The sequence below is a fragment of the Pelophylax lessonae genome, assembly GCF_965119305.1.
Source record: "Pelophylax lessonae genome assembly, chromosome: 2".
NCBI classification, from domain to species: Eukaryota; Metazoa; Chordata; class Amphibia; order Anura; family Ranidae; genus Pelophylax; species Pelophylax lessonae.
Window position 1 is genome coordinate 461,363,131 of NC_138769.1, and position 27,532 is coordinate 461,390,662.

The 27,532-nt window shown below is 46.1% G+C and overlaps 1 protein-coding gene across 2 annotated transcripts in view; it reads right to left on the bottom strand.

The window, feature by feature from the left end:
* Positions 1–899: 899 nt before the first annotated feature.
* SLC9A7 (solute carrier family 9 member A7) overlaps positions 900–27,532 on the bottom strand; it is a 187,886-nt gene continuing 161,253 nt past the window's right edge. For both annotated transcript variants that reach the window (XM_082245922.1, XM_082245921.1), the window contains 4 exons: positions 26,583–26,646; positions 20,664–20,746; positions 12,811–12,916; positions 900–2,034 (listed from right to left, as the gene is read on the bottom strand). In XM_082245922.1, coding sequence (XP_082102048.1) covers positions 1,789–2,034; positions 12,811–12,916; positions 20,664–20,746; positions 26,583–26,646 — 499 coding nt within the window. In that variant the 3' untranslated portion in view covers positions 900–1,788. The remainder of the gene's footprint in view (positions 2,035–12,810; positions 12,917–20,663; positions 20,747–26,582; positions 26,647–27,532) is intronic.

A 27,532-nucleotide genomic window follows, 5' to 3' on the forward strand; every position in this document is an offset into this window, starting at 1 on the left:
ACCCTTCAGTGTTGATTTGTCCCAACCCTCTAACTGCTCCATCTGCCAGACAACTTGTTCTGTTAGAAAAAAAGAACAGACTTACTGATCAAATCACCAGATAAAAAGAAAGAAAGCCTAAAAAAGAAAACAAATGCAGCCATCACATCTAAGAACGGGTAAGTTGCACTATAATCAATGTATTTTGGGTTGAATACCCCTTTAAGCTGACCCATGTATTATAATCACCCTTCAATATGAATGATCTGTATGGAGTCTGTAGTTCTCACTGCGTACCAGTTTTCTGAGCACTAGTAGTAATCAGTTTCCACCTTAATTAGTTGTACTTTGTCAGTGTACAACCAGGGTTATGTCATTAAATTTTAAGGACAAGAAACGACATGCTAATCGTATGTTTTATGTAGAATGCACTGTGGAATAGGTCCACACTAAACAAACTAGTAAAAAAGGTAATCTCTTTTTTATTAAACAATACACATCATTGTTTGATAGGAGCATTTCCCCACTGACCTTTACACTAAGCTGATGTATGGCTTACCAATGTAGATTGGATATAGCTATCAAAGTAAAATCTTAAGCATTTTTTTTTTTGTTTCACTTTTATCCTGCTTTAAATTATTTTGTCAACAGTCGATTTTTAAATATATAAAATGATAGTCCTAAAATATTTAAATTTACACTGGTGATTCTGAACCACCCAAATAAAATGTAAAAAGCACATGCACGCATTGAGCGTTGCATTTCGTACAGCTCCATACAAATGAATGGGAAATGCAGTTTAATGCATACAAAGCAGCACACATAAAATTGTGCTGCACATTCAGCACTGAAGTATAAACAGAATTTGATCATGTCGGTTTTAATCCAGCTATAAAGCACACTGGTCAGCACAAACTCCCTTTACTTTAGTGCATTTGAATGTTCACTATTTTACAGACTTGGAGGTTGCATTAAAACCAGACACATACTTTGAATACAGTATAGTACATTTTTACAGAGATTGAAAATGTATAAACTTCCCAGCAGACAGCACAGCAAATGGAATAACAATCTGATGTGCCCAAGAGGTCAGCAAACACGTATTATCTTTTTGCTGGAGGGAATCAGTGCTGTAACAAAGGAGTAACACTAAACATGTAAATGTACATTGTAAGTTTTATAGCCTAAGACATAAACATGAAAGTCTAATATATCAGCAAACCACAACATTACATTATCAGCCATGCTTACTCACTGAACGCACATTAACCTAAATTTACAAAACCATAAAAAAAATACTCTTATTAAGTAAACTGTCCTTTTCATGCATTTCGGCATCTATATATTATGCTATACAGGAATGGTAAAAAATGGATTAACACTTCTTCCAGATGCCATAACATCACCACTTGATCTTTAAACAGCAGGCACTTTCCAAAAGAGGTTGCTCCTTGCTACAAATAAAAGTTGTTGCATCAACAGCAGAGGGTAAAGCAGTCACATTTCCTCCATTGTTCAGTACATAACAAAATTTGAGTTTTCTTTTTACTGGGACACATGGGAACAAGCAAGGAGAAGGCCGCAGCAAAGTTATGTGTGCAATTTGTGCGCCATACCTAAAAATAATTGCAGTTGTCACATTTGATAAGAAAAGAAAGTCATCTTTTAAATTTCCACCTTTAGTACCACAAGAATGGTTATGTTTCTAGTGTGTGAACTGCACCCAACTCTTCACCACACTGGGGCCTGAGATGCTCCGGTACCATACTTGGTCATACATTTTTCTTTCGTAGCCATTTCCTCTCTAGGTCATGCATTCTCTTCAAGAGGGAATACTAGCCGTGTTCCTCTATTGGTAATTTCATAGTCTCCTCCAAGTTCACGTTCCAGTGCTTCTTCTGAACTGCTTTTTGTTCTTCTGCCATCTAGGCTTGTGGTGGCCGTGTGAGAGCCTGAAGACCCATTAGCTGTGATGGTGGTGTCTCCATAAGTCAATGTAAGGTCACCATCATTAAGAATGAAATCTGCATCATCTTCTCTCAGCTGTTCTGAATTCTACATTGAAAGAATAGACACAGTGTACATGTTAATTTCTACTAATTGAAATATAGATTATGTATAGCTTCTTCGGGCAGCCTGGCAGACAAGGATTCAGAGTGCCCATATTAGTGTGTAGAATCATCAACACTAATCAAGTGTGTACACACATCTACAATGGACTGGGGAATTTATCTGAGGGGCTCTTAACATTTTATTTTAAATATTCATGTAAAGTCCAAGTAACAAATGCGGCCTTTTCCACATGTAAACTTTCTCTATGAAAATACTTTACATTTAGCTCCCTTCTAACTGACCGAAAAGACTGTCCAGCTTGATAGTAACCATAAAGGCCAGTTGTACACGGGAGTAAAAAAATGCTTTTTTACCGATCTGAAATTAGATACACTGTTGTTCATGGGACATTGCACAAGGCCGAGTAGAAATTCCTTCTTTCCATGAACTATGTTGAACCTCCCTTATTTTTTGGTAACCTCTTTCTCCTCTCTGGGGCCAGCATTCACATCTCCTCAAATGCATTTAGTCAAGCACCCTAAAAGCACCCAACTTGGTCAGGAAGGCTAATGCTTAGGTTCTAACTCAAAGTATATCTCTATCCAAACTTCGAAACATTTAATAGTTTTTGAATCAGTAGGGAATGATTAAAACCCCTATCTTGTTTTTTATATTTGCTGTCTTTGTCCCATTTGGGAGAGTTCAAGACAGCAAATGAGAGGGAGTGTTCAAAAAGTAATCTCAGACAGCTGTAACCAGAACCACTGCGGTTTGTGAAATTCTGTATTTCCCATCACTTTCTGGCCTGGTGACAACATTAGATAGTGAGAGTCAATTTCACCTACTGGGACAAGTACAGTAATACAAACCTGAAAGATGTTCCAAGCCTTCCCCTTTATACAAAACTAGAAAGAAGGTAGATCTAGTAACTCTGTCACGCTACCCTATGTTGAGGATCCTGCATATGAACCTAGACTTCTCTCCGATCACTCTGTATTCTTGGTAAGATTGTAAATACCTAGTCCCCCCTGCACCCCTTGTGGCAGGTCAGTCTGTTCTGGCTGACCCTTTTCCCAAACGCTGACCCTATTCCAAGGGACTTCTCTACCTTTCCTATGCAGTGCGGGGGGAACGGCCTCAGAGGCTATATTATGGGACGTCTATCAAAGGGGGCCTATTAGTGGAGAGATAAAGGCTGTCAAATGGAAATGGGAGGAGACAGATTGCAGCTGCAGTGCAGGAAGGCTAGTCTGGTTGCAGATCCTAACCCTATCACTCAAACTAGGTGGTTGGAAGTTCAGTCTCTATACAACTCGGTAGTCCTATCTGCTGCTGAAAAGAAACATTACTTTTTACAACAGTGTTATTTTTGAGAAGGGGAGAGTGCTGGCCATCTACTGGCCTTGGTGGCCAAAGAGCAACAAGAAGCTTCTTCTCTAGATGCTATCCGCTCCACTCCTGGAAACCTATATACTTCTCAAGCAGGTATATGATCTACGTTTCATCAGTTTTACGACAAGTTGTATGCTTCCAAGCTCACTACACCTGACAAAGCTAGCTATGCTTAACTCTCCCATCATGATCAAAGAGCCCACAGAGGCTTTGGCTGCGGCACCCGTTAATAAATCCCTGAGCTCTGACGGTGTATACCAAATATGGGAATCTACCCCATCCTTTCCTATTGCAGGTGTTGCAGGAGGTAGCAGATACTGGTGAACTAACAACCTCTATGCAGGATGCTATTATTATTGTCGATGGACAAACCTCTCCCTGACTCATATAGTCCCATTTCTTTACTGAATATGGATGCTAAACTCCAGCTTGAGTCCTGGTCACCAGACTAAGGTTATAGGCAAACTGATTCATGGGGATCAATCGGGGTTCATTCCCTTTAGATCAATGGTGAAGATCATCTCTGCCTTTTCTCAAAATACATATGCCAGTGGACAACCCAGGGGGCAGGGAAATTCTCTCCTTAGATGCTGCCAAGGCATTTGACAACGCTGACTGGCCTTACCTCTGGGAAGTGCTATCCAGATTTGGCCTGGGGAATACATTTATTAATTGGGTGCACATACTTGTTTCTGCCCCCAGGGCTAGACTCCATATTAATAGAGATCTCTCTACAACCTTCCACCTGCAGAGGGGCACTCTGCAGGGGTGCCCTTTGTTGCACCTCCTATTTGCCCTCGCAGTGGAACCCCTGGCCATCATGGTCCGTAGATCAGCAGATATAGTTGGGTTCCGTAGACACCTAACCAAAGTGAAAAAAATCCCTTTATGCTGATGACACCCTATTATACCTGGGTGACACCACGGTTTCTTTGCAGGCCCTAATGGCTCTTGTCATTAGATTTAGGGATTTTTCTGGTTTTACTATCAACTGGAACACATTTTTCCTCATGCCTTTGGTTTCTCCCTTACCTGACTGTGCTCACCAGATACCACGTTGCTGCCTCCTTTAAATATCTGGGGGTAATAAGTCTCTCCTGACCCTACACAATACCTTAAATTTAATTTAGCTCCTCTACTGGATAGACAGAGTATGGTGTCATAGCTGGAGTACACTTCCCCTCTGGGTGGTAGGAAGAGTTAACTTAAATAAAATGATCTGGGCACAGCAGCTTTTTTATATTTTCCACAATTATCCTATTTGGATTACTAAGAAATGGTTCTCATGTATAGAATCCCAATTTAGCGATTTAATATGGAAAATAATCCAGGCCAGAATACGATAATTGACCCTGCAATATGGGATTGACAGAGGGGGCTGGCTGTCCCACAGCCCAGAATGTACTTTTTGGTTTTCTGGTACAATATTTTTATTGAGTTAGAAGAATACAGTGGTAATATTCCCACATAGGGGATACAGAAAACAGGTTTAACATTAACCACTTCTGGACCGGAAGATTTCCCCCCGTAAAGACCAGGCCATTTTTTGCGATACGGCACTGCGTTACTTTAATTGACAATTGCGCGGTTGTGCGAAGCTGTACCCAAATAAAATTGATGTCCTTTTTTCCCCACAAATAGCTTTCTTTTGGTGGCATTTCATCACTTCTGCAATTATTTTTTGCGCTATAAACAAAAAAAAAAAAAAAAAAAAGCCACTATTCTGAGAAAAAAAAAAAATTTCACTTTCTGCTATACAACATTCCAAAATTTTTTTTTGTCATCATTTTAGGCCAATTTGTATTCTGCTACAAATTTTTGGTAAACAAAAAAAAAAATCCCAATAAGCATATTTTGATTGGTTTGCACAAAAGTTATCACGTCTAAGAAAGATTTATGTCATTTTTATTTATTTTTTACTAGTATTGGCGGCGCTTAGTGATTTTTAGCAGGACTGCGACAATGTGGCGGACAGACCGGACCCCTGACATTTTTGACACTTGCTAACAGTAACATTGCTAAAAATATGCACTGTTACTGTACTAATGACACTGGCAGGGAAGGAGTTAACACCAGGGGAGATCAAAGGGTTAAATATATGCCTAGAGGGTGTTTCCTAACTGTGGGGGGGATGGGCTTATGGAATCAACACAGGGACCTATGTTTCTAAATAGGAGGAACACAGGAGCCCTGTGTTGATTGCTGACAGAACAACAGTCTCCTGTGTTTACAACAGCAGACCACCGTTCTGTCTCCACAGGGAGTGATCGCGGGTGCCCGGCGGCAATCGCGGCCACCGGCCCTGCAGATCAGCTTACCTGCTGACGCATGGAGGTGTGCCCGCGCCCCTAGGATCGCTCCCGTGATGCAACGTACTGGTACAGCCATTTGCAGGAACCTGCTGACCTACCACCATATATCTGCAGCGGCTGGTTGGCAAGTGGTTAAACAGCGTAAAAAATACACATATATAGTGTGTTTTAAGGCATTAACAGCTGAGAAACAGTAACCCTCCGAGAAACAGTAACCCTCCGAGAAAAAAAGGGGGAAGGAGGGGAAATCTAGCATAAGAACACACGTGGCGTGTGTTTTTAGGCATACACTGTCAAACAGCAGTAACTCTTCGACCAGAGGCGGGAGTCAACACAGGTTCCCTGAGCTTTACGGCTCATAGGCTGAACTGTGGCGCAATCCACAAAAAATTGGGATAAATATAACGGACACGGGGCATAAAATAAAATGGGAAAAAGAGGAGAAGAAAAAAAAAGGGGGGGAGGGGCCAAGTAACAGGGGAGAAAGTGAGAGGGAACATAATAGAAATGAAAGGGGGGGGGGGGGAGGAAGAAGAGGGGTAGAAGGGGGAAAATTCTCCCAGGCTGAGAGGCAGGTAAGGTCAATTAGAGAAGTCCAGGCTGCGCGGATGCAAGATTGGGAGAGCGTAAGACCACCACGGGGCCCACGCCTTAAGAAACTTGCAGTGGGAGTCGAGGAGGATACTACTCATATTCTCATTAATCATGAGAGTCTTCAAGATGCTCTTTACCTCTGAAAACAGAACAGCTGTTTTTCCAGGCCCTAGTTACCGCATGTTTAGCGGCAATGAATAGATGAGTGGCCAGTATATGCTGATAGGAAAAGAGGCCTGGGATCAGACAGTGAAGTAGCGCCAATTTATTGTCTTTGCGGATAGGTACATGGAAGAAGGTGAACAAAAGTTCAAAGACACTTGATTAAAATCCCACTTGATGGGGGCAGGACCACCAGATATGAAGTTTGTCTCCTCGTTGACCACATCCCCAGAAGCATCATTCATTGTAGCATGGGTTTGATTTGGCAATGTGGGCTGGGACCCAGTACCAGCAGAGGAGTACTTTGTAGGCCACCTCCAGTGTGATCGTATTAAAGGAGCACTTTGCAACACTGGACCAGGCTTTGCTCCAATCCGCTAAGTTAATGGGGGCTAAATCTTGCCCCCATTTGGATACATAGGATAGTGAGACTGAGGTACCGCTAGAGGTGAGGGAGGAGTATATCAAGAATATGGTGCCAGGATCTCCTAGGAAATGTAGAAAAGTAAGCTTGAAGGCTGTTTTCTGATACAGGAAAGTATCATGATGTTTGAGAGAAGTTATCTAGTTTGGCAATTGAAGATGGTGGAAAAACTCAGCTGAGGGGGCATTGTGGGTCTCTAGGATCGCAGACCATGAGGGGAAAGTGTGAGATCCAAAAAAATGTCAAACATGTAAGAATCCATGGGCGGGCCACCATGAGAAGACGTGGTTGTTCTTGGCCAGGAGGAAACATAGGGTTGTTGAAGAGAGGGAGGAACGGAGATATGAGCATGCCCGAGTGCCAGACTGAGTCCCAAAATGTCAGGCTGTGAGCCATTAGGGGGTTGATGAAGGGGGGCGCATAGTATAGGGGGAAGCCAAAGCAGTTCTTTTTAGTTTGAATCATTTGTATTTTAAAGTGTTCAAGAACATAATGAAAAAATACAAAAAGCACTGCGAGCATAATCTAAGAACAGAGGTACAGTTGCGTAAGGCAAATTATAGGGCTCACAGAAATGGTCAAATACTAAAAGCCAAAACCTATATAGTAAAGTACAATAGGGCAGGTTCTAGTAATTACAGAACGTCAAAGAATTCACCAAATCTGCAACTAATGGAAGACAAAGCCCCAGAGAGCATGCCTTAGAAATCAGGTCATCTAGACCGCTAGTATAAGTAGTGTAAGAACGTACTTTTTAGCGGCACAAAACCAGCAATTGGCTGGTTGGGGGGGGGGGGGGGTACTGGGTAGTTCAGATTCTTTAGTTAAAAGTATCACATTAGCCAAACCTGCCCTGCCTGCGATATTATATTTAAAGGTGGCTCTGCCTGTCCTTCCATCTAACTGCCCTGCTGCCAATCTCTTGCGGGGAGTATGGGGCACTGTACATATTACAGGGTTTTTGGAATCTACTCCTATATGGACCAGTATTCTCAGATGCAACCTTTAAGTCATTTGAGCAATTAAGCTCTGAATTCCTTTGGTCCCACGGGCAATTTTACCAATACTTACAAATCCAGCATGCAGTACAGGCTCAGTCACACTCTGCTGATTCAAGTAAAGCTGACTTCCCACTTATAAAAGAAGTGACCTGAACTGCTGTGAGGAATGGATTGATTTCTTGTATATATACATTCCTGCTCTCTACTATACAAAATCCTGCTACCCTAAGCAGTAGGGCACACTGACCAGAGATCAGTGGTGAACAATGGGATATGGCCCTAGAATCAGTAACCCTAACTTCATTGTTGGCTTCCCTTAGTTTACTCAATTATTTATACTTCATCGGGACTATAGGGCTGTTCAGGAGGGAAAAGAAACACCTATCTGCCCTAAATGCAAATTATATAGGAAGGACTTCATCCACATGTTATTGGGCTGTCCGAAGCCTTCCAGATATTGGACAAAGGATCTGCAAACTCTTAGCTGCCCAAATTACTGTTCCCTCTGATCCATTGCTATGTCTGCTGGGAGCATTTGATGAATTGTAACCACCAAAAGGGTTATATTATGGTCTTCCAACTTCTGTACCTAGAAAACTTATAGCTAGATAGATAATGGATGTCATCTACCTCTCAAACACGTACAGTGCATTCGACAAGTATTCACACCGCTTTACTTTTTCCACATGTTACAGCCTTATTCCAAAATGGGTTAAAGTAATTATTTTCCTCAAACTTCTACAAACAATACCCCATAATGGCAACATGAAAGACGTTTGTTTAAAATCTTTGCAAGTTTATTAATAAAAATAAAATCAACTGTAAATAAGTATTCACAGACTTTGCTCAATACTTTGTTAAAGGACCTTTGGAACCAATTACAACCTCAAGTCTTTTTGTGTATGATGCTACAAGCTTGGCACACCTATTTTTGGGCAGTTTCTCCCATTCTTCTTCGTGGGACCTCTCAAGTGCTTTAGGTTGGATGGGGAGAGTCGGTGCACAGCCATTTTCAGATCTCTCCAGAGATGTTCAATCGGGCTCAAGTCTGGCCTCTGGCTGGGCCACTTAAGGACATTCACAGTTGTCCTGTAGACACTACTTGGTTATCTTGGCTGTGTGCTTAGGGACGTTGTCCTGTTGATGAGCCTTTGTCCCAGGCTGAGGTCCAGAGTGCTCTGGAGCAGCTTTTCATCAAGGATGTCTCTGTACATTGCTGCATTCGTTTTTCCCTCGATCTTGACTAGCCATCCCCACAGCATGATGCTGCCACCACCAAGCTTCACTGTAGGGATAGTATTGGCCAGGTGATGAGCAGTGCCTGGTTTCCTCCAGACATGATGATAGCTATTCAGGTCAAAGAGTTCAATCTTTGTTTTATCAGAACAAAGAATTTTGTTTCCTATGGTCTGAGGGTCCTTCAGGTGCCTTTTGGCAAACTCCAGGTGGGCTGTCATGTGCCTTTTACTGAGGAGTGGCTTCCATCTGGCCAATCTTCCATACAGGCCTGATTAGAGGAGTGCCGCAGAAATTGTAGTTCTTCTGGAAGGTTCTCCTCTCTCCTCAGAGAAACGCTGGAACTCTGTCAGAGTGACCATCGGGTTTTGGTCACCTCCCTGACCAAAGCCCTTCTTCTTCAATCACACAGTTTGGCCAGACGGCCCGCTCTAGGAAGGGTCCTCGTGGTTCCAAACGAATTCCTTTTATGGATGATGGAGACCACTGTGCTCATTAGGCTCTTCAATGCTGCAGACAATTTTCTGTACCCTTCCTCAGATCTGTGCCTCAATACAATCCTGTCTCGGAGGTCTACAGACAATGCCTTGGACTTCATGGCTTAGTCTGTGTTCTGACATGCACTGTTAACTGTGGGACCTTATTTGTACATGATTTGGAAAGGCACACGCATGTCTAATCAACTGAATTTATCACAGGTGGACACTAATCAAGTCGTAGAAACATCTCAAGGATGATCAGAGGAAACAGGATGTACCTGAGCTCAATTTTGTTTGTCATGGCAAAGGCTGTTAATACCTATGTACATGTGATTTTTTTTTTTTTTGTATTTTATTTTTAATAAATTTGCAAAGAATTCAAAACAAACTTCTTTTATGTTGTCATTATGGGGCATTGTAGAATTATGAGGAAATTAATTAATTTAATTAGTTTTGGAATAAGGCTGTAACATAACAAAATGTGGAAAAAGTGAAGCGCTGTAAATACTTTCCAGATGCACTGTAAGCAACATGTAGAATACATGAACTTCTTACTTCTGAGGGAACAACCTACTTATTGCAATTGCAATGCACTTTGGCAGTTCCAGTTGGTTAGGCAAGGCTGGTTAGATATTCTGGGCTTAGTTCCACTGCAATTAGTTATGGATAGGCTCCTTCAAATTTAACAGTCATTGAATCTTTACAGAGTATATTTATTGACCTGTTTTTTTATCTTGTGTTGACTGCAAGACTCATTACTATCCCATCTTTAGCTGGGCACTGCTTCATACTAATAAAGCCACCTGATGTTGGTAGGTATGGTTAGCATTGGTAGTGACATGATAGTACTTGACTTTTTGTGAAGAGAGGTTCTTTCATTCTATACAGTGTTATTTGTGCTTAATGCTTACTACGGTGTAGGTTATGCAACACCTCAATTTTCTTTATCACTTGTTTGTACTTTTGATATATTGTGCTGTAGATTCTGCTCTTTGATAATAAAAGTATGTTTGGATAAAAACAAAAGTAGCTGAGGGCAGAATGGAAGGTGAAGGAGTTCCACATGTAGCCCCAAACCACCAATTTGATATATCCATACTAACTCAACCATTTAAGGCAGGGGTGTCAAACTCAAATTCATTGGGGGCCGCATCAGCAATAAAGTTACCCTCAAAGGGCCAGTTGTACGGAGTTCGGAGTTCAGGAGTGCGCTGGGTACAGAGTTCGGAGTTCAGGAGTGCGCTGGGTACAGAGTTCGGAGTTCAGGAGTGCGCTGGGTACAGAGTTCGGAGTTCAGGAGTGCGCTGGGTACAGAGTGCGGAGTTCAGGAGTGCGCTGGGTACAGAGTGCGGAGTTCAGGAGTGCGCTGGGTACAGAGTGCGGAGTTCAGGAGTGCGCTGGGTACAGAGTGCGGAGTTCAGGAGTGCGCTGGGTACAGAGTGCGGAGTTCAGGAGTGCGCTGGGTACAGAGTGCGGAGTTCAGGAGTGCGCTGGGTACAGAGTGCGGAGTTCAGGAGTGCGCTGGGTACAGAGTGCGGAGTTCAGGAGTGCGCTGGGTACAGAGTGCGGAGTTCAGGAGTGCGCTGGGTACAGAGTGCGGAGTTCAGGAGTGCGCTGGGTACAGAGTGCGGAGTTCAGGAGTGCGCTGGGTACAGAGTGCGGAGTTCAGGAGTGCGCTGGGTACAGAGTGCGGAGTTCAGGAGTGCGCTGGGTACAGAGTGCGGAGTTCAGGAGTGCGCTGGGTACAGAGTGCGGAGTTCAGGAGTGCGCTGGGTACAGAGTGCGGAGTTCAGGAGTGCGCTGGGTACAGAGTGCGGAGTTCAGGAGTGCGCTGGGTACAGAGTGCGGAGTTCAGGAGTGCGCTGGGTACAGAGTGCGGAGTTCAGGAGTGCGCTGGGTACAGAGTGCGGAGTTCAGGAGTGCGCTGGGTACAGAGTGCGGAGTTCAGGAGTGCGCTGGGTACAGAGTGCGGAGTTCAGGAGTGCGCTGGGTACAGAGTGCGGAGTTGTGTGCGGAGTTTCTGGAGTGCGGGGTTGCCTACGGCGTGCGGAGTTCAGGAGTGCGGGGTTGCGTGCGGGGTGTGGGGTTGCGTGCAGAGTTTTCTCGTGTGCTGGGTACGGAGTACGGGGCTCAGGAGTGCGCTCTGCTCCCATCCTCCCACCTGCCTCCACAGCCCTCACCACCCCCCCCTGGCCCCCCCCCCCCCCAAAAAAAACTGACATCTGTGCTTTCTCTTACCTTCCTATCTGTCCCAGCTCTGGTAAACCCCTGCCTGTGTATTGGGCAAAATGCCCTCTCTCAGGGTGCAGCTCACTGACAGGAAAAAAAAAAAAAAACACTGACACTACTAGCCGGCGCCACTAGAGGGACTGAGGAGAGAGAGAGCAGGAGACTGGCCGGCCGGGCATGCGCTCAGCTCAATCAGCTGGCGCCGCTAGGACAGAGGTGAGTGCGAGAGGTCTCCTTGGAGACCGGCCGGCTGCGCATGCGCACAAACACAGGCGGCGCCGGAGAATGTATTTATGTAATAAAGAGGTGGCAGGCAGCGCCCGCTACGCGGGCCGCATGAAAAGGCCTGGCAGGCCGGATTCGGCCCACGGGCCTTGTGTTTACCACCCGTGATTTAAGGGAAGAACTCACATATACAAAAAGGATGAACAGGTAATTGAACACCAGATTAATAGGCCCCTTTCCCATTGGTGCGCTTTTCCAGGGAAACAAAAATACATGAAAAAACTATTCTCCATGAAACCCTATGTAACAATTAGGGCTGCAGGTGTGCTGCGCTTTAAAAAGTCCTGCATTCTGCATCTTTGGTGTCGTTTTTCAAAAGTGCACCAAAAAGGCACCTTCCAATGTAAGTCAATGGGAAGACGTCAAAAGTGGAAAACGCCCTTAAAACAGAACTTGACCAAAAAAGGTAAAGTTCCTCTTTATATCCTCCTCCCTCTCTTGGAGATTTTCTTTTTTTTAGGGAGCGGGTACCTAATTCTGACAGATACCAGATTACACAGTACTTGTAGCAGTTGACTTCATTTTTTTTTTTTTTCATATTGAAGAACCACTTTAAGATGCACAAAAGTGCATCAGTGTGAAAAGGTCCTAATAAATATATATAAATATATATAAAAGAGTAGGATGAAAAGCAACAAAAATGAAAATTGGTGTAATATACTCACATTATATACTTGTGGGCTTGTAAAACATCGGGCAATCAAGCCACACCAGCTGGGCAGTGTTGTAGTTAATGGAGGACCACTGTGGGTCAGCATAGGCTTCAGATAACTTTTTTGGAAATTAAGGAAAAACTGACATATTTTAGACAGACATTTCTATAGTTCTATATGTATAGAAAAAAAGGTGCGCTGATCCGTGATAAAGCTGCTACCAGAAAGTAATAATAAATGTGCAAAAAAATGAAGGTGCGCTAAATCTTAATTAAACATATTCAAATGAATATAGACAAAACAATACAGGTCCTTCTCAAAAAATTAGCATATTGTGATAAAGTTCATTATTTTTTGTAATGTACTGATAAACATTAGACTTTCATATATTTTAGATTCATAACACACAGCTGAAGTAGTGCAAGCCTTTTATTGTTTTAATATTGATGATTTTGGCATACAGCTCATGAAAACCCAAAATTCCTATCTCAAAAAATTAGCATATCATGAGAAGGTTCTCTAAACGAGCTATTAACCTAATCATCTGAATCAACTAATTAACTCTAAACACCTGCAAAAGATTCCTGAGGCTTTTAAAAACTCCCAGCCTGGTTCATTACTCAAAACCGCAATCATGGGTAAGACTGCCGACCTGACTGCTGTCCAGAAGGCCATCATTGACACCCTCAAGCAAGAGGGTAAGACACAGAAAGAAATTTCTGAACGAATAGGCTCTTCCCAGAGTGCTGTATCAAGGCACCTCAGTGGGAAGTCTGTGGGAAGGAAAAAGTGTGGCAGAAAACACTGCACAACGAGAAGAGGTGACCGGACCCTGAGGAAGATTGTGGAGAAGGACCGATTCCAGACCTTGGGGGACCTGCGGAAGCAGTGGACTAAGTCTGGAGTAGAAACATCTAGAGCCACCGTGTACAGGCGTGTGCAGGAAATGGGCTACAGGTGCCGCATTCCCCAGGTCAAGCCACTTTTGAACCAGAAACAGCGGCAGAAGCGCCTGACCTGGGCTACAGAGAAGCAGCACTGGACTGTTGCTCAGTGGTCCAAAGTACTTTTTTCGGATGAAAGCAAATTTTGCATGTCATTCGGAAATCAAAGTTCCCACAGTCAGTGATGGTCTGGGGTGCCATGTCAGCTGCTGGTGTTGGTCCACTGTGTTTTATCAAGGGCAGGATCAATGCAGCTAGCTATCAGGAGATTTTGGAGCACTTCATGCTTACATCTGCTGAAAAGCTTTATGGAGATGAAGATTTCATTTTTCAGCACGACCTGGCACCTGCTCACAGTGCCAAAACCACTGGTAAATGGTTTACTGACCATGGTATTACTGTGCTCAATTGGCCTGCCAACTCTCCTGACCTGAACTCCATAGAGAATCTGTGGGATGTTGTGAAGAGAAAGTTGAGAGACGCAAGACCCAACACTCTGGATGAGCTCAAGGCCGCTATCGAAGCATCCTGGGCCTCCATAACACCTCAGCAGTGCCACAGGCTGATTGCCTCCATGCCATGCCGCATTGAAGCAGTCATTTCTGCAAAAGGACTCCCGACCAAGTATTGAGTGCATAACTGAACATAATTTTTTGAAGGTTGACTCTTTTTGTATTAAAAACACTTTTCTTTTATTGGTCGGGTGAAATAAATGGATTTTTGTAAACTCTTACCGTAAAATCCTTTTCTCTTAGCTCATTGACAGACGTAGTCCTCGGTGATACAGCACCTTCGGGTTATGTTGCCTCCACAGGAGTAGGACTAGACAGGAAATAAAATGCTCTGGCCACACCCTAGGGGCAGTCCCCGAGGGTATATCCTCTCTCTCTCTGCCACAGCAAATCAGTTATGTCACAAAAGCAGTGTTTAGAGAATTTAACCCAACCCAACTCAAAAACAGAGGGGCGGGTACTACGTCTGTCAATGAGCTAAGAGAAAAGGATTTTACGGTAAGATTTTACAAAAATCCATTTTTCTCTATCGCTCATTGACAGACGTAGTCCTCGGTGATACAGCACCTTCGGGACGTCCCAGAGCAGTATCACAAATGAGGGGTGGGAAAATGGAAATCAAATCCAAATCTAGAAGGCCCAACCGGTGCCAACTAGAAGTTTACAATGCTCATCCTTAATGATGAGACTCAACAAAAAAATTTTCAAACAGAAAAAAACCCTCGAGGTAGACCACCGGTCTCCTCAAATTGCGGCCTGCAAAACCTTGCGGCCAAATGAGGCATCCGCCGATGCCATCACATCAATTTTCTAAAATTTTGTAAAGGTATGTACCGACGACCAGGTGGCCGCCTTACATACCTGGACCACTGACGCCTGATGGCGAAAGGCCCAGGAAGTACTGAGCGCTCGAGTGGAGTGCGCCCTAACAGGGAACGGAGGACTCTGACCCTTAATAGAATAAGCCTGTACCACCGTCTGTCTAATCCATTTGGCAATAGTCGCGGCAGATGCAGGCAACCCCTTTCTGGGGCCATCCGTGATCATAAAAAGTGAATCCGTCTTACGGAACGATTCCGTGGCCTTCAGGTATACCCTGATTGCCCGAACCACATCCAAGGAATGCAACGCATGTTCCCGATGATGATTGGGCTGAGGACACAAGGAAGGTAGTACAATATCTTCATTCAGATGAAAATCTGAAACCACCTTAGGAAGAAAGGATGGCTTAGGATGGAGTACTACCTTATCCCTATGAATCACCAAGTATGGGGACTGGCCTGATAAAGCAGCCAGTTCTGACACCCTGCGTGCAGAAGTGATAGCCACCAAGAAGGCCACCTTCTGGGATAAAGTAAGCAAGGGAATCTCCCTGATGTTTTCAAAAGGAGGTTTCTGTAGAACCGACAAAACCAAATTAAGATCCCAGGGCGGTAAGGGCGCGCGGACTGGTGGAGCCAGGTGCCGCACCCCCTGGATGAAATTCCGCACCAAGGACTTGGTAGCTAAAGGTTTCTGAAAGAAAATTGCTAATGCTGAAACTTGACCCTTGATGGTGCTCAAGGCTAGCTTCTGCTCAACCCCTTTTTGCAAAAAGGCCAATATTCTAGTCACCGAATAGGTACGTGGAGGAAATCCTAAAGATTCGCACCACGCGATATAAGTCTTCCATGTGTGATAATAGACTCTGCTGGAAGTCGCTTTCCTTGCTTTAATAAGGGTAGGAATGACTGAAGCTGACAACCCTCTGTCCTTCAGTACTTGGGTCTCAATGGCCAGGCCATTAAAACCAGCGACTGTAAAGCACAATGGTAGATTGGTCCTCGAGACCACAGATACTCCCTGAGACGCAGTTCCCACGGAACGTCCGCGACTAGCAAGTCCAAGTCGGCCAGGCCGGCTTGACGAGGCCAGCCTAGAATTTCTAGGACCACTGACACTGACGGGATCTGAACCAGGCGTCCCTAGAGCTATCTGGCCCCCACCATCCGACAAAGTCTGCTCGTTCTCTGTTCCCACACATTTATCCGACACCTGATTCCTATCAGGAACGGTGATCTCTCCTGGTTGGATCTCTCCTGGTTGAATCTCAGGGACCGAAGTCACCCGGCTAGAGGCTTCTTGGTCTGTCTGGTCAACCAGATCCGATTCCTGTGGGGAATTGAGACTAATCTTAGGAAAAGGTAAAGGAAAAGATCTATTCAGGGAACGGTGACTACCGCTCCCTGTAGTACTTAAATGTTGGAAGGGAAGAATCGCACCGGTAGTAGTAGTCGATGCTCGATCTAATGTCCTGAATACCGGTGAAAACGTCCCCCCACCCTCAACCTGGGTGGGGGCGCACCTTCAGGCTGTGTAATCCTTTGCTTCAGGTTTGGCTGAGTCGGTCCTCTGTTTGTCCGACCAGCCTTTCTTGAACCCTCCTGGAGGAGTCTTGCCTTTCCCGCTTGTTCCAGCCGGGCGTGCAAACCCTTTATGGGCGGTAAAGAAAGGTCCTCACTTGTTGCGAGGTCCCTTAGCTTTAGCAGCCTGTGGCAAGAAAGTGCTCTTGCCCCCAGTGGCATCCTTAATAATTTCATCTAGGGTGGCCCCAAATAGGCGATTCCCCTGAAAGGGGAGATTCGTCAAGGTCTTTTTGGAACCTAGGTCAGCTGACCAGCATTTTAACCACAGCACACGTCTGAGGATTACCGCTGACATAGATGCATGCCCTAATAGGGGGGTAGCATCCAAGGCTGCGTCACAGACAAACTGTAGCCCTTGTATAATCTGTTCCATCAAATCAGATGTTCCCTGGGGGATATCTTTTCCCCTTAGGTCTTGGCGTACCAATCTCGCCCATTCCGTTAGTGTCTGGGAAACTAGACCAATAACAATTACTGGTCTAAATGCTGACCCTATCTTTCGATCCACCGGATCCTTAAAGGACGAAGTGTCCTCCACTGGGATAACCGTGGCTTTATTCAGCCTGGAAATAGGTGGATCCACCACTGGTGGTACCGTCCATTTCTTAATGAGGGATTCCTCAAACGGATAGCGTCTAGCAATACGCTTGGAAATAGTAAAGGTACGCTTAGAATGCTCCCATTCTCCTTTAATTTTATTACCAAAACACTTGGGTACAGGAAAAACCTTCACTGTTTTGATGGGCTTGTTAGTACCAAAGGGAATCTCTGTTTCAGTTGCCTCTGCCGGTAAAACCTCAAGTCTTAAGGTTTCCCACACCGCCACAACTAGTGCGTCCACCAATGCTTCTTCCTGAATTATGGCGGAAGAATGAACGTCCTCCTCACTGTCTGAGGGAGCTTTACCTGAGATAACAGCCCTTGCAGAGGGACCTGCAGCTGCAGTGACCATCTCTGAATCTGAGTCAGAGGTGTCAGATAATATAGGGGTAGGCGGGGGTCCCTTTCTTGACCCCCGTCCCTGACAGGCCGCCACCACCCGAGCCACCATAGACTCCAAAACTGCTGTAAATGCATCCATACTCTGTGCACCGGCGGGTCCCGTGGCCCCCTCGAGGGAAACAGGTGGGGTTACTTGTGTGGCAGGTTCCATGATTATTCCAGTAACTACCCGGAAAATACAATCCAAACTTAAATAAAAAACTTTTTTTTTTTTCAGACCCCCAGCGCCACAAAAGCCCCTCAGTGTTACCTGCTAGGGATCCCTATCGATCGAGAGAGAGAGAGAGATAGACCCCCAGGCTCACCACTTGATGCTCAGAGTTCACTGCAACAGGTTACAGCGCTGTCTTCACAAACAGGAAGTCTTTTGGCTGGCTGCCCGGGAAGAAAGGAGGCGGCTCCGCCCCTCTGCACGCCTTCCGGCGCCTCCCCTAGCTCCACGAGGTGTTTGAGTCACCTCAAACATGGCCGCCCCCATGCTGCAGACACGAGGCTACGCCAAAATGGCGGCCTCGTGCGATCTACGGCGGTCTGATACAGCATAGCGGCGTCCTGCAGAGTAACTAGGCATCGCAAAATCTCTCTCTCATGGAGATCAGCTTGACCGGCGGTACCGAACCCTGGCGGAACCGCGTGGCAGTCGGGAGACCTGCTTCAGCTGGAGGAATGACCTGGCAAGCCGCATACCTGTCCTGTGGCTTCTGACAGGTAGGATGCTTCTAGTAACACAGTAAGATTCCAGTGCTGCCACATATTACAATCATTTTAAACATACTTTGTAATTAGATTGTCAGCTCCCAAACCAAGCCTGCTGGCTTTTTGCACACACAAATCACACTCAATATAGGGGGATCTGTGCTATGTTATAGGATAGAGGGGAACCCATCCTTACCATTACAGAGAGGGGCCCGCGTTCACCACAAGACCCGTCAGGGGGAAAAGGGGAACATACTACTCACCATACCGGAACCAGGCGGGCGCCAACTCCTGACAGTACCCCTCTCCACCGAAGTTGGAGGGCTGTCGACCAATACGGACGCCGTGACTCATGGACCTTGGCGTTTCAGCGAGACGTTTAACTCGCAGGGTCAGTCCCCTCAAGTGGGACTATGTCGCGGCCGACCCAGCGCGGAGCTATGGCCTGCACGCGCTCGTAGGCTGAACTGGGGTGACCACTGGATCTCAGCATCCCGCCCGTCGCCCAGTTCAGCTTTCTTGCTTGAAGATCTCACAGGAACACTGGAGAAAAAAAAAGCTGTCTAAAAAAAAATCTTTTCTAAGAAAAAAATCCTGCCAGGACCGAAGATCCCAGCAAGGTATCTAGGTCCTTACTCCTGACTAGACAGAAAAAAACTGATTTGCTGTGGCAGAGAGAGAGAGAGAGGATATACCCTCGGGGACTGCCCCTAGGGTGTGGCCAGAGCATTTTATTTCCTGTCTAGTCCTACTCCTGTGGAGGCAACATAACCCGAAGGTGCTGTATCACCGAGGACTACGTCTGTCAATGAGCGATAGAGAAATGCTAATTTTTTGAGATAGGAATTTTGGGTTTTCATGAGCTGTATGCCAAAATCATCAATATTAAAACAATAAAAGGCTTGCACTGCTTCAGTTGTGTGTAATGAATCTAAAATATATGAAAGTCTAATGTTTATCAGTACATTACAGAAAATAATGAACTTTATCACAATATGCTAATTTTTTGAGAAGGACCTGTATTGATCATAAAGTCCCACAAGTCCAAAGAAATAAATTCCTCAATTGACAATATGATAACGTGAAAACAGATGTGAGGTACAAAATAACATCGAATGATGGTGATGAAATCCCTCCACCTGGTGAATTTCCTCCTTACCCGGCGGACGGTAGATAAGTGCAAAATATAATGATCAAACTGAACTCTTCATGTGACCACACCAAAATAACCGTGCTCTTCACCGCAGGTGTAAGAACCAATATAGCCTCTTACCAGAACGATATCTATGACACGCTCTGTGACATCCCTGGTGCTGTTAATCTGCTTCTCTCCCTTCAAACAGGCACAGCAGGCTCTCCAAGGCTCACCAGAAGCATAAATGGATCCTCCTCTCCTGCCAATCCCAGAGATGTTTCCTCCCAGAGAAGTAGTGAGAAGACATCTTTGGGATTGGCAGCAGAGGAGAATCCATTTATGCTTCTGGTGAGCCTTGGAGAGCCTGCTGTGTCTGTTTGAAGGGAGAGAAGCAGATTAACAGCACCAGGGATGTCACAGAGCGTGTCATAGATATCGTTCTGGTAAGAGGCTATATTGGTTCTTACACCTGCGGTGAAGAGCACGGTTATTTTGGTGTGGTCACATGAAGAGTTCAGTTTGATCATTAGATTTTGCACTTATCTACCGTCCGCCGGGTAAGGAGGAAATTCACCAGGTGGAGGGATTTCATCACCATCATTCGATGTTATTTTGTACCTCACATCTGTTTTCACGTTATCATATTGTCAATTGAGGAATTTATTTCTTTGGACTGTGGGACTTTATGATCAATATTGTTTTGTCTATATTAATTTGAACATGTTTAAGATTTAGCGCACCTTCATTTTTTGCGCAGTTCTATAGTTCTGTAATGATCCATTTATGTATGTAAAGAGCAATTCCAGGCAAGAAGTAAATGCATTCAGTTGGCTGTGAACTCTGAATAGAGTGTACAGAGCTGTCAATTATCTACCCGACCCCATTAACAGATCCCATGTCTCCTTTATAGAGGCTGTAGCATGGCTCCCAAGAATAGCAGATCGGGTTCACTTCTTCTAGATCCAAGCGGTATGGATATACAAAGTTTTATAAAAAAAAATTATTTATCAGTACTACTTGGACCTGGAGGAATTAAACACCCCAAAAGCTTGTCCTGAAAATGTAAAAGTTAGTGGAAATAAATAAAGGGTCATGGACAGGATTCTAAGCTATAAACAGTGTCCACCTTAACAAAAACAACTGACATAAAATAACCGACACAAAAAGATACTTGTGATCAAACGTATACCAGAGCCGAAACACCCAGGCGCTCTCCTGCCGTGTGCGACTCTTTTCAACCGAATCTCCAGCATCCTACAAGCACCATAAAATACAAATTGTGAAGATCATTCATGTCCAAATATATCACTGGCAACAGATGTCATTAGACAACAGTCCTATCTTGACTGCCCAAACCCAACTGTCAAACTTTTTAAGAACCACCCATGTTTTTTTCAATAATGTGAGCATTACTTAACCTGACAAATTCTCAATAAATATAGCAAGATCACAATAAAATTCCACACTACAGTAATGTTTGACAATTTGTATAGTCAGCTTGCGCCCTACATAATGTTAAAGCCCACCTCCAAGCAAAAATGTTTTTTTTCCCATGCAGCGGGGCTGTGCCCGCACTGAACAGATCAACTGCTCTTTTGTCTAGGGGTGAGCAGAAAGCATATACTCCCCCGATTCTTTGGAAAAAAGCGCTTCCCTACAGTACAACGGTGGACCTGCGCTCCACCAGTCTTGAATAGTGGACTGTTCCTGACGTCATCACACACGAAGCAGGCTCTATAGATCAGGAACAGTCCACTATTCAAGACTGGTGGAGTGCAGGAGTGCCGGACTGGTCTTGTGCTGGGAGGATTGGAGGATCAGCTAAGCATATTTCCCTTCTCTTCCCTAGAAAAAAAAAAACAGTTAACTTACACACTCTGCAGGCACATCTCCACTGCATGGGAAAAAGTATTTTTTTGCCTGGAGTTGGGCTTTAAAGTACACTATAGTGTCAAAAGTATTTTGACGCCTGCCTTTACACGGACATGAAATTTAATGGCATCCCAGTGTTAGCCGTAGGGTTTATTATTAGGTTGGCCCACCCTTTGCAGCTATAATGGCTTCAACTCTTCTGGGAAGGCTGTCCACAAGATTTAGGAGTGTGTCTATGGGAATGTTCGACCATTCTTCTTCAAGCACATTTTTGAGGTCAGCCACTGATGTTGGATGAGATGGCCTGGCTTGCAGTCTCCGCTCGAATTCATCCCAAAGGTGTTCTGTTGGGTTGAGGTGCAGGCCAGTCAAGTTCCCCCACCCCAAACTCGCTCATCCATGCTTATAAAAGCCACACTATAAAAAGTGTCAGCATACCAAGACATTTCGGACAATTTCATGCTCTCAACTTTGTGGGAACAGTTTGGGGGTGGCCTTATCCTGTTCCAACATGACTGCATACCAATGCACAAAGCAAGGTGCATCAAAACATGGGCGAGCGAGTTTGGAGTGGAGGAACTTGACTGGCCTGCACAGAGTCCTGACCTCAACCCAACAGAACACCTTTGGGATGAATTAGAGCGCAGACTGCAAAAGCCAGACCTTCTTGTCCAACATCAGTGCCTGACCTCACAAATGCGCTTCTGGAAGAATGGTCAAACATTCCCATAGACGCAGTCCTAAACCTTGTGGACAGCCATCCCAGGAGAGTTGAAGCTGTAGCTAGCTGCAAAGGGTGGGCTAACTCAATATTGAACCCTACAGACTAAGATTGGGATGCCATTAAATTTCATGTGTGTGTGTGTAAAGGCAAGTGAAGTGTCCCAATACTTTTGACAATATAGTGTATATCTAAAACAAACATGTTTTTCTTCTCTATGAATAGAGTAGTGAATGGTTAAAAATCTTTTTTTTTTTATTTTGCAATTTGTGTCTCATAAGCAAAGCAAAAAGGGGGATAAAATCTATCCAAAGTTAAGGCAATCCCATCTTAAGACAATTGTCACACAAATGCCCCCTCCATTCCTGTTATGGAGATAACATTTCGGATTCTCCTTTACCTTCAGCCATACACAGCTCGAAATATGAAATGGATGGATTCAAAATTTGAAATTGGAACCATGGATGGCCCTGTTGGCACCACAAACCTAGATGTAAACATCTAAGGAGCCGGGAAGAAACGTTGCTGCTGAACAGCAACTGCAGCCAATCATATGTAGTCACTGAGTATTCTGACGGCTGGGGGAGCAGCAGCTATCATAATGCAGTAGCCAGTAGGGGGGATTGATCACTTCACGCAGGCTGAAAGAGAGATCCTAATGTTTATGGCTCACCTCAATCTCCCTAACAGCGATAAAACTTGACAGTGGTTCTAACCCCCCACCATGCTATCCAAAACAAAAAAACTAAAAAAGGGTTTGCTTAAAGATACACTTTTAACATAGAAACTGAACTATGCATGATCAGCTTATGTTAAAGGGAAACTCCAGTCAAAATTACATTTTTTTCAATATATAGTATGTAAAATATCTATCTTTGATATTATAAATTTTCTGGCTAGTTGCTTTTGTAGCTTAGAAAGTCTTATTTAAGCTGGATAAACAGCTTCTTGCTGTTCAACGACAACGCCATCTCCCTTTATCTGAATTTGCTAAGCTGTCTTTCACTTCTTGAAAGGGTTGTCTGTCTTTCTTAGACAGGCATGCCTAGACCTACCCAGCCCCACCCCCATCCCTTCCCTCCTTCACCATGATCACCTCCTGTCTTCATAACCTCGTTTAGGCTAGCAGCTTCTCCTGAGAGAGGGAGAGGGGAGAGGGGAGAGGGGGGAGAGAGGGGAGAGGGGAGAGGGGGGAGAGGGGCGAGAGGGGCGAGGGGGGAGAGGAGCGAGAGGGAGAGGGGCGAGAGGGAGAGGAGCGAGAGGGAGAGGAGCGAGAGGAAGAGGGGCGAGAGGAAGAGGGGCGAGAGGAAGAGGGGCGAGAGGGAGAGGGGCGAGAGGGAGAGGAAGAGGGGCGAGAGGGAGAGGAAGAGGGGCGAGAGGGAGAGGAAGAGGGGCGAGAGGGAGAGGAAGAGGGGCGAGAGGGAGAGGAAGAGGGGCGAGAGGGAGAGGAAGAGGGGCGAGAGGGGGAGGAAGAGGGGCGAGAGGGGGAGGGAGAGGGGCGAGAGGGGGAGGGAGGGGGAGGGAGAGGGGCGGGAGGGGGAGGGAGAGGGGCGAGAGGAAGAGGGGCGAGAGGAAGAGGGGCGAGAGGAAGAGGGGCGAGAGGAAGAGGGGCGAGAGGAAGAGGGGCGAGAGGAAGAGGGGCGAGAGGAAGAGGGGCGAGAGGAAGAGGGGCGAGAGGTAGAGGGGCGAGAGGTAGAGGGGCGAGAGGTAGAGGGGCGAGAGGAAGAGGGGCGAGAGGAAGAGGGGCGAGAGGAAGAGGGGCGGGAGGAAGAGGGGCGGGAGGAAGAGGGGCGGGAGGGAGAGGGGCGAGAGGAAGAGGGGCGAGAGGAAGAGGGGCGAGAGGAAGAGGGGCGAGAGGAAGAGGGGCGAGAGGGAGAGGGAGAGGAAGAGGGGCGAGAGGGAGAGGAAGAGGGGCGAGAGGGAGAGGAAGAGGGGCGAGAGGGAGAGGAAGAGGGGCGAGAGGGAGAGGAAGAGGGGCGAGAGGGAGAGGAAGAGGGGCGAGAGGGAGAGGAAGAGGGGCGAGAGGGAGAGGGAGAGGAAGAGGGGCGAGAGGGAGAGGGAGAGGAAGAGGGGCGAGAGGGAGAGGGAGAGGAAGAGGGGCGAGAGGGAGAGGAAGAGGGGCGAGAGGGAGAGGAAGAGGGGCGAGAGGGAGAGGAAGAGGGGCGAGAGGGAGAGGAAGAGGGGCGAGAGGGAGAGGAAGAGGGGCGAGAGGGAGAGGAAGAGGGGCGAGAGGGAGAGGAAGAGGGGCAAGAGGGAGAGGAAGAGGGGCGAGAGGGGGAGGGAGAGGGGCGAGAGGGGGAGGGAGAGGGGCGGGAGGGGGAGGGAGAGGGGCGGGAGGGGGAGGGAGAGGGGCGAGAGGAAGAGGGGCGAGAGGAAGAGGGGCGAGAGGAAGAGGGGCGAGAGGAAGAGGGGCGAGAGGAAGAGGGGCGAGAGGAAGAGGGGCGAGAGGAAGAGGGGCGAGAGGAAGAGGGGCGAGAGGAAGAGGGGCAAGAGGAAGAGGGGCAAGAGGAAGAGGGGCAAGAGGAAGAGGGGCAAGAGGAAGAGGAAGAGGGGCGGGAGGAAGAGGGGCGGGAGGGAGAGGAAGAGGGGCGGGAGGGAGAGGAAGAGGGGCGAGAGGGAGAGGAAGAGGGGCGAGAGGGAGAGGAAGAGGGGCGAGAGGGAGAGGGAGAGGAAGAGGGGCGAGAGGGAGAGGAAGAGGGGCGAGAGGGAGAGGGAGAGGAAGAGGGGCGAGAGGGAGAGGGAGAGGAAGAGGGGCGAGAGGGAGAGGGAGAGGAAGAGGGGCGAGAGGGAGAGGGAGAGGAAGAGGGGCGAGAGGGAGAGGGAGAGGGGCGAGAGGGAGAGGGGCGAGAGGGAGAGGAAGAGGGGCGAGAGGGAGAGGAAGAGGGGCGAGAGGGAGAGGAAGAGGGGCGAGAGGGAGAGGAAGAGGGGCGAGAGGGAGAGGAAGAGGGGCGAGAGGGAGAGGAAGAGGGGCGGGAGGGAGAGGAAGAGGGGCGGGAGGGAGAGGAAGAGGGGCGGGAGGGAGAGGAAGAGGGGCGGGAGGGAGAGGAAGAGGGGCGGGAGGGAGAGGAAGAGGGGCGGGAGGGAGAGGAAGAGGGGCGGGAGGGAGAGGAAGAGGGGCGGGAGAGAGAGGAAGAGGGGCGGGAGAGAGAGGAAGAGGGGCGGGAGGGAGAGGAAGAGGGGCGGGAGGGAGAGGGAGAGGGGCGGGAGGGAGAGGGAGAGGGGCGAGAGGGAGAGGGGCGAGAGGGAGAGGGGCGAGAGGGAGAGGGGAGAGGGGCGAGAGGGGAGAGGGGCGAGAGGGGAGAGGGGCGAGAGGCGAGGGGGCGAGAGGCGAGAGGCGAGAGGGAGAGGAAGAGGGTCGGGGAGGTGCAATATGACAGAAATAAGGTACAAAGGAACATTTGAAAGTTTAGTAGGATACAGATTGATTTTGCTCATTACATGCAAGGCTTTTTTTTTTTTTTTTTAATCTGCCTTTAAAAGGAGTTGTAAAAGCAGAAGGTTTTTATTTGCATTCTATGCATTAAGATAAAAAGCCTCCTGTGTGTAGCAGCCTCCCCAGCACCCCCTAATACTTACTGAGCCCCCTCTCTATCCGGAAATGTCCACGAGCCCCTCAGGGCTCTCCCTCCTTATTAGCTGAGACACAGCAGTGGCACCATTGCCTCCCGCTGCTGTCAAAGTCAGTAAGCCAATCAGGAGAGAGGAGGGGGTGGGTCCAGAACGGCAGCTCCATGTCTGAATGGACACACGGAGCTGCAGCTCGGCTCGGATGCCCCCATAGCAAGCTGCTTGCTGTGGGGGCACTCCACAGGAGAGAGGGGCTAGGAGCAGGTAAGAGGGACCCGAGAACAGGAGGTAAAACCACTGCACAGAGGAGGTAAGTATAACATGTTTGTTATTTAAAAAAAAACAAAAACACGAGACATTACAATCACTTTAATCCACAAAGAGGTTAAACTCAAAAGAAAACAACATGTACTTAAAGCCCATTTAATACGCTTAATAGTAATGTATTGCACCTTTCCAGTCCTTAGATGTAGTGGCTACATTTCTTTTCTTTGGAATTTCCCCATTAATTTTACACCAGGTAATCCTACAAACAAAACATTACCTAGGTGGCCAACTCCTTTACTGTGTCTATGGAGGCAGGCATGGCTGCCACAGTTTAACCATCAAACATGTCTGCCTTTGTTCATCGCTATTCCATGGGGGAGGGGGTGATAATAAAGGTTTAAAGAAGCAAGATGAGTGTTTTTCTGTCAGTATTTTCTGTACTTACTGAAATTGTTCTTAACATGTAAAAAGAAAAAAAAAAAAAAAAAAAAAAACTTATGCAACCATCACATCTAAGGACTTACAGACTACAATACGTTTGTTCCTAGGTTTCATTATGCTATAAAAGGGGGGGGGGGAAACTTTACATTCAGTGCATACATTAATATAATAAATTCAGCTTACAGAGAAAGTAAACACAAAATTACGAATTTGGGTACTTACTCCATGTAGTACTTGAAAGCTGTCATTAGTTGGAGGCGGGTCTTGATCTGGATCAACACCTACCCTGTTACACAAACAATTAAGTAATTTATTGATTAGATCACACTAGTAAACTGAAGATGCTTTCATGCTCATTAATAAAATAGAAAATGCCATGTTTGGAATGCAAAACACTGCACTGTATTATTAGTTTTGAAAGGGTACATGACTACAGTTAGTAAGCATACACAGGCAAGACAGAAGGTGTAATGGACATACAATTAAACAGGCTGCCAGGTTTAGTAAGACAACTCACTAGGGTGCCCTCAGCTCCCATAATGTAATATTACCCTTTTTAATCTGTAGTAGCATATATAAACTGTCAACATTCTTTAAAGTAGAACTATAGGCAAAACTTTTAGATAGAGTATGGGCCGGTTATAACCCTGGTTTGTTTTTTGCCTTCTGTGCCCCATTGGGGAGATTTATCTTCACTTCCTGCCCCATAGCAAAAACAGGAAGTGAGGGATTCCCTGCAAATTAAGGGAATCCCCCAATTTCCACATTGCAAAATTTTCCCTCTATTACTTTACTGGGGACAACACAAAACTAGAGATTTCCTTTACTTTCAATGTTAATGGTAAACAGGACAAATAGAAAGGATGAATCTCCCTAATGGGACACAGGCAGCAATAAAAACTGACAGGTATTCTAATCCATCTCCTCTACCCAAAACTAAAGAAAACATTTTGCCTTTAGTGATATTTTAATGATTCAGATAGTACTGCATGACATCAATTCTCAAATTAACATGAAAGTTACATGCTTTAGTATATTTAGGAAATGCTCAATTAAGAAAAAATATAAAGGGGAGGGAGATCTCTCTCTCTTCCCCCTGCCTTTTTAGGTGGAGTTTCATCCTTACAATTTTGATGACACTGTTTTAGATTATTACAACTTCCTATTTTTTA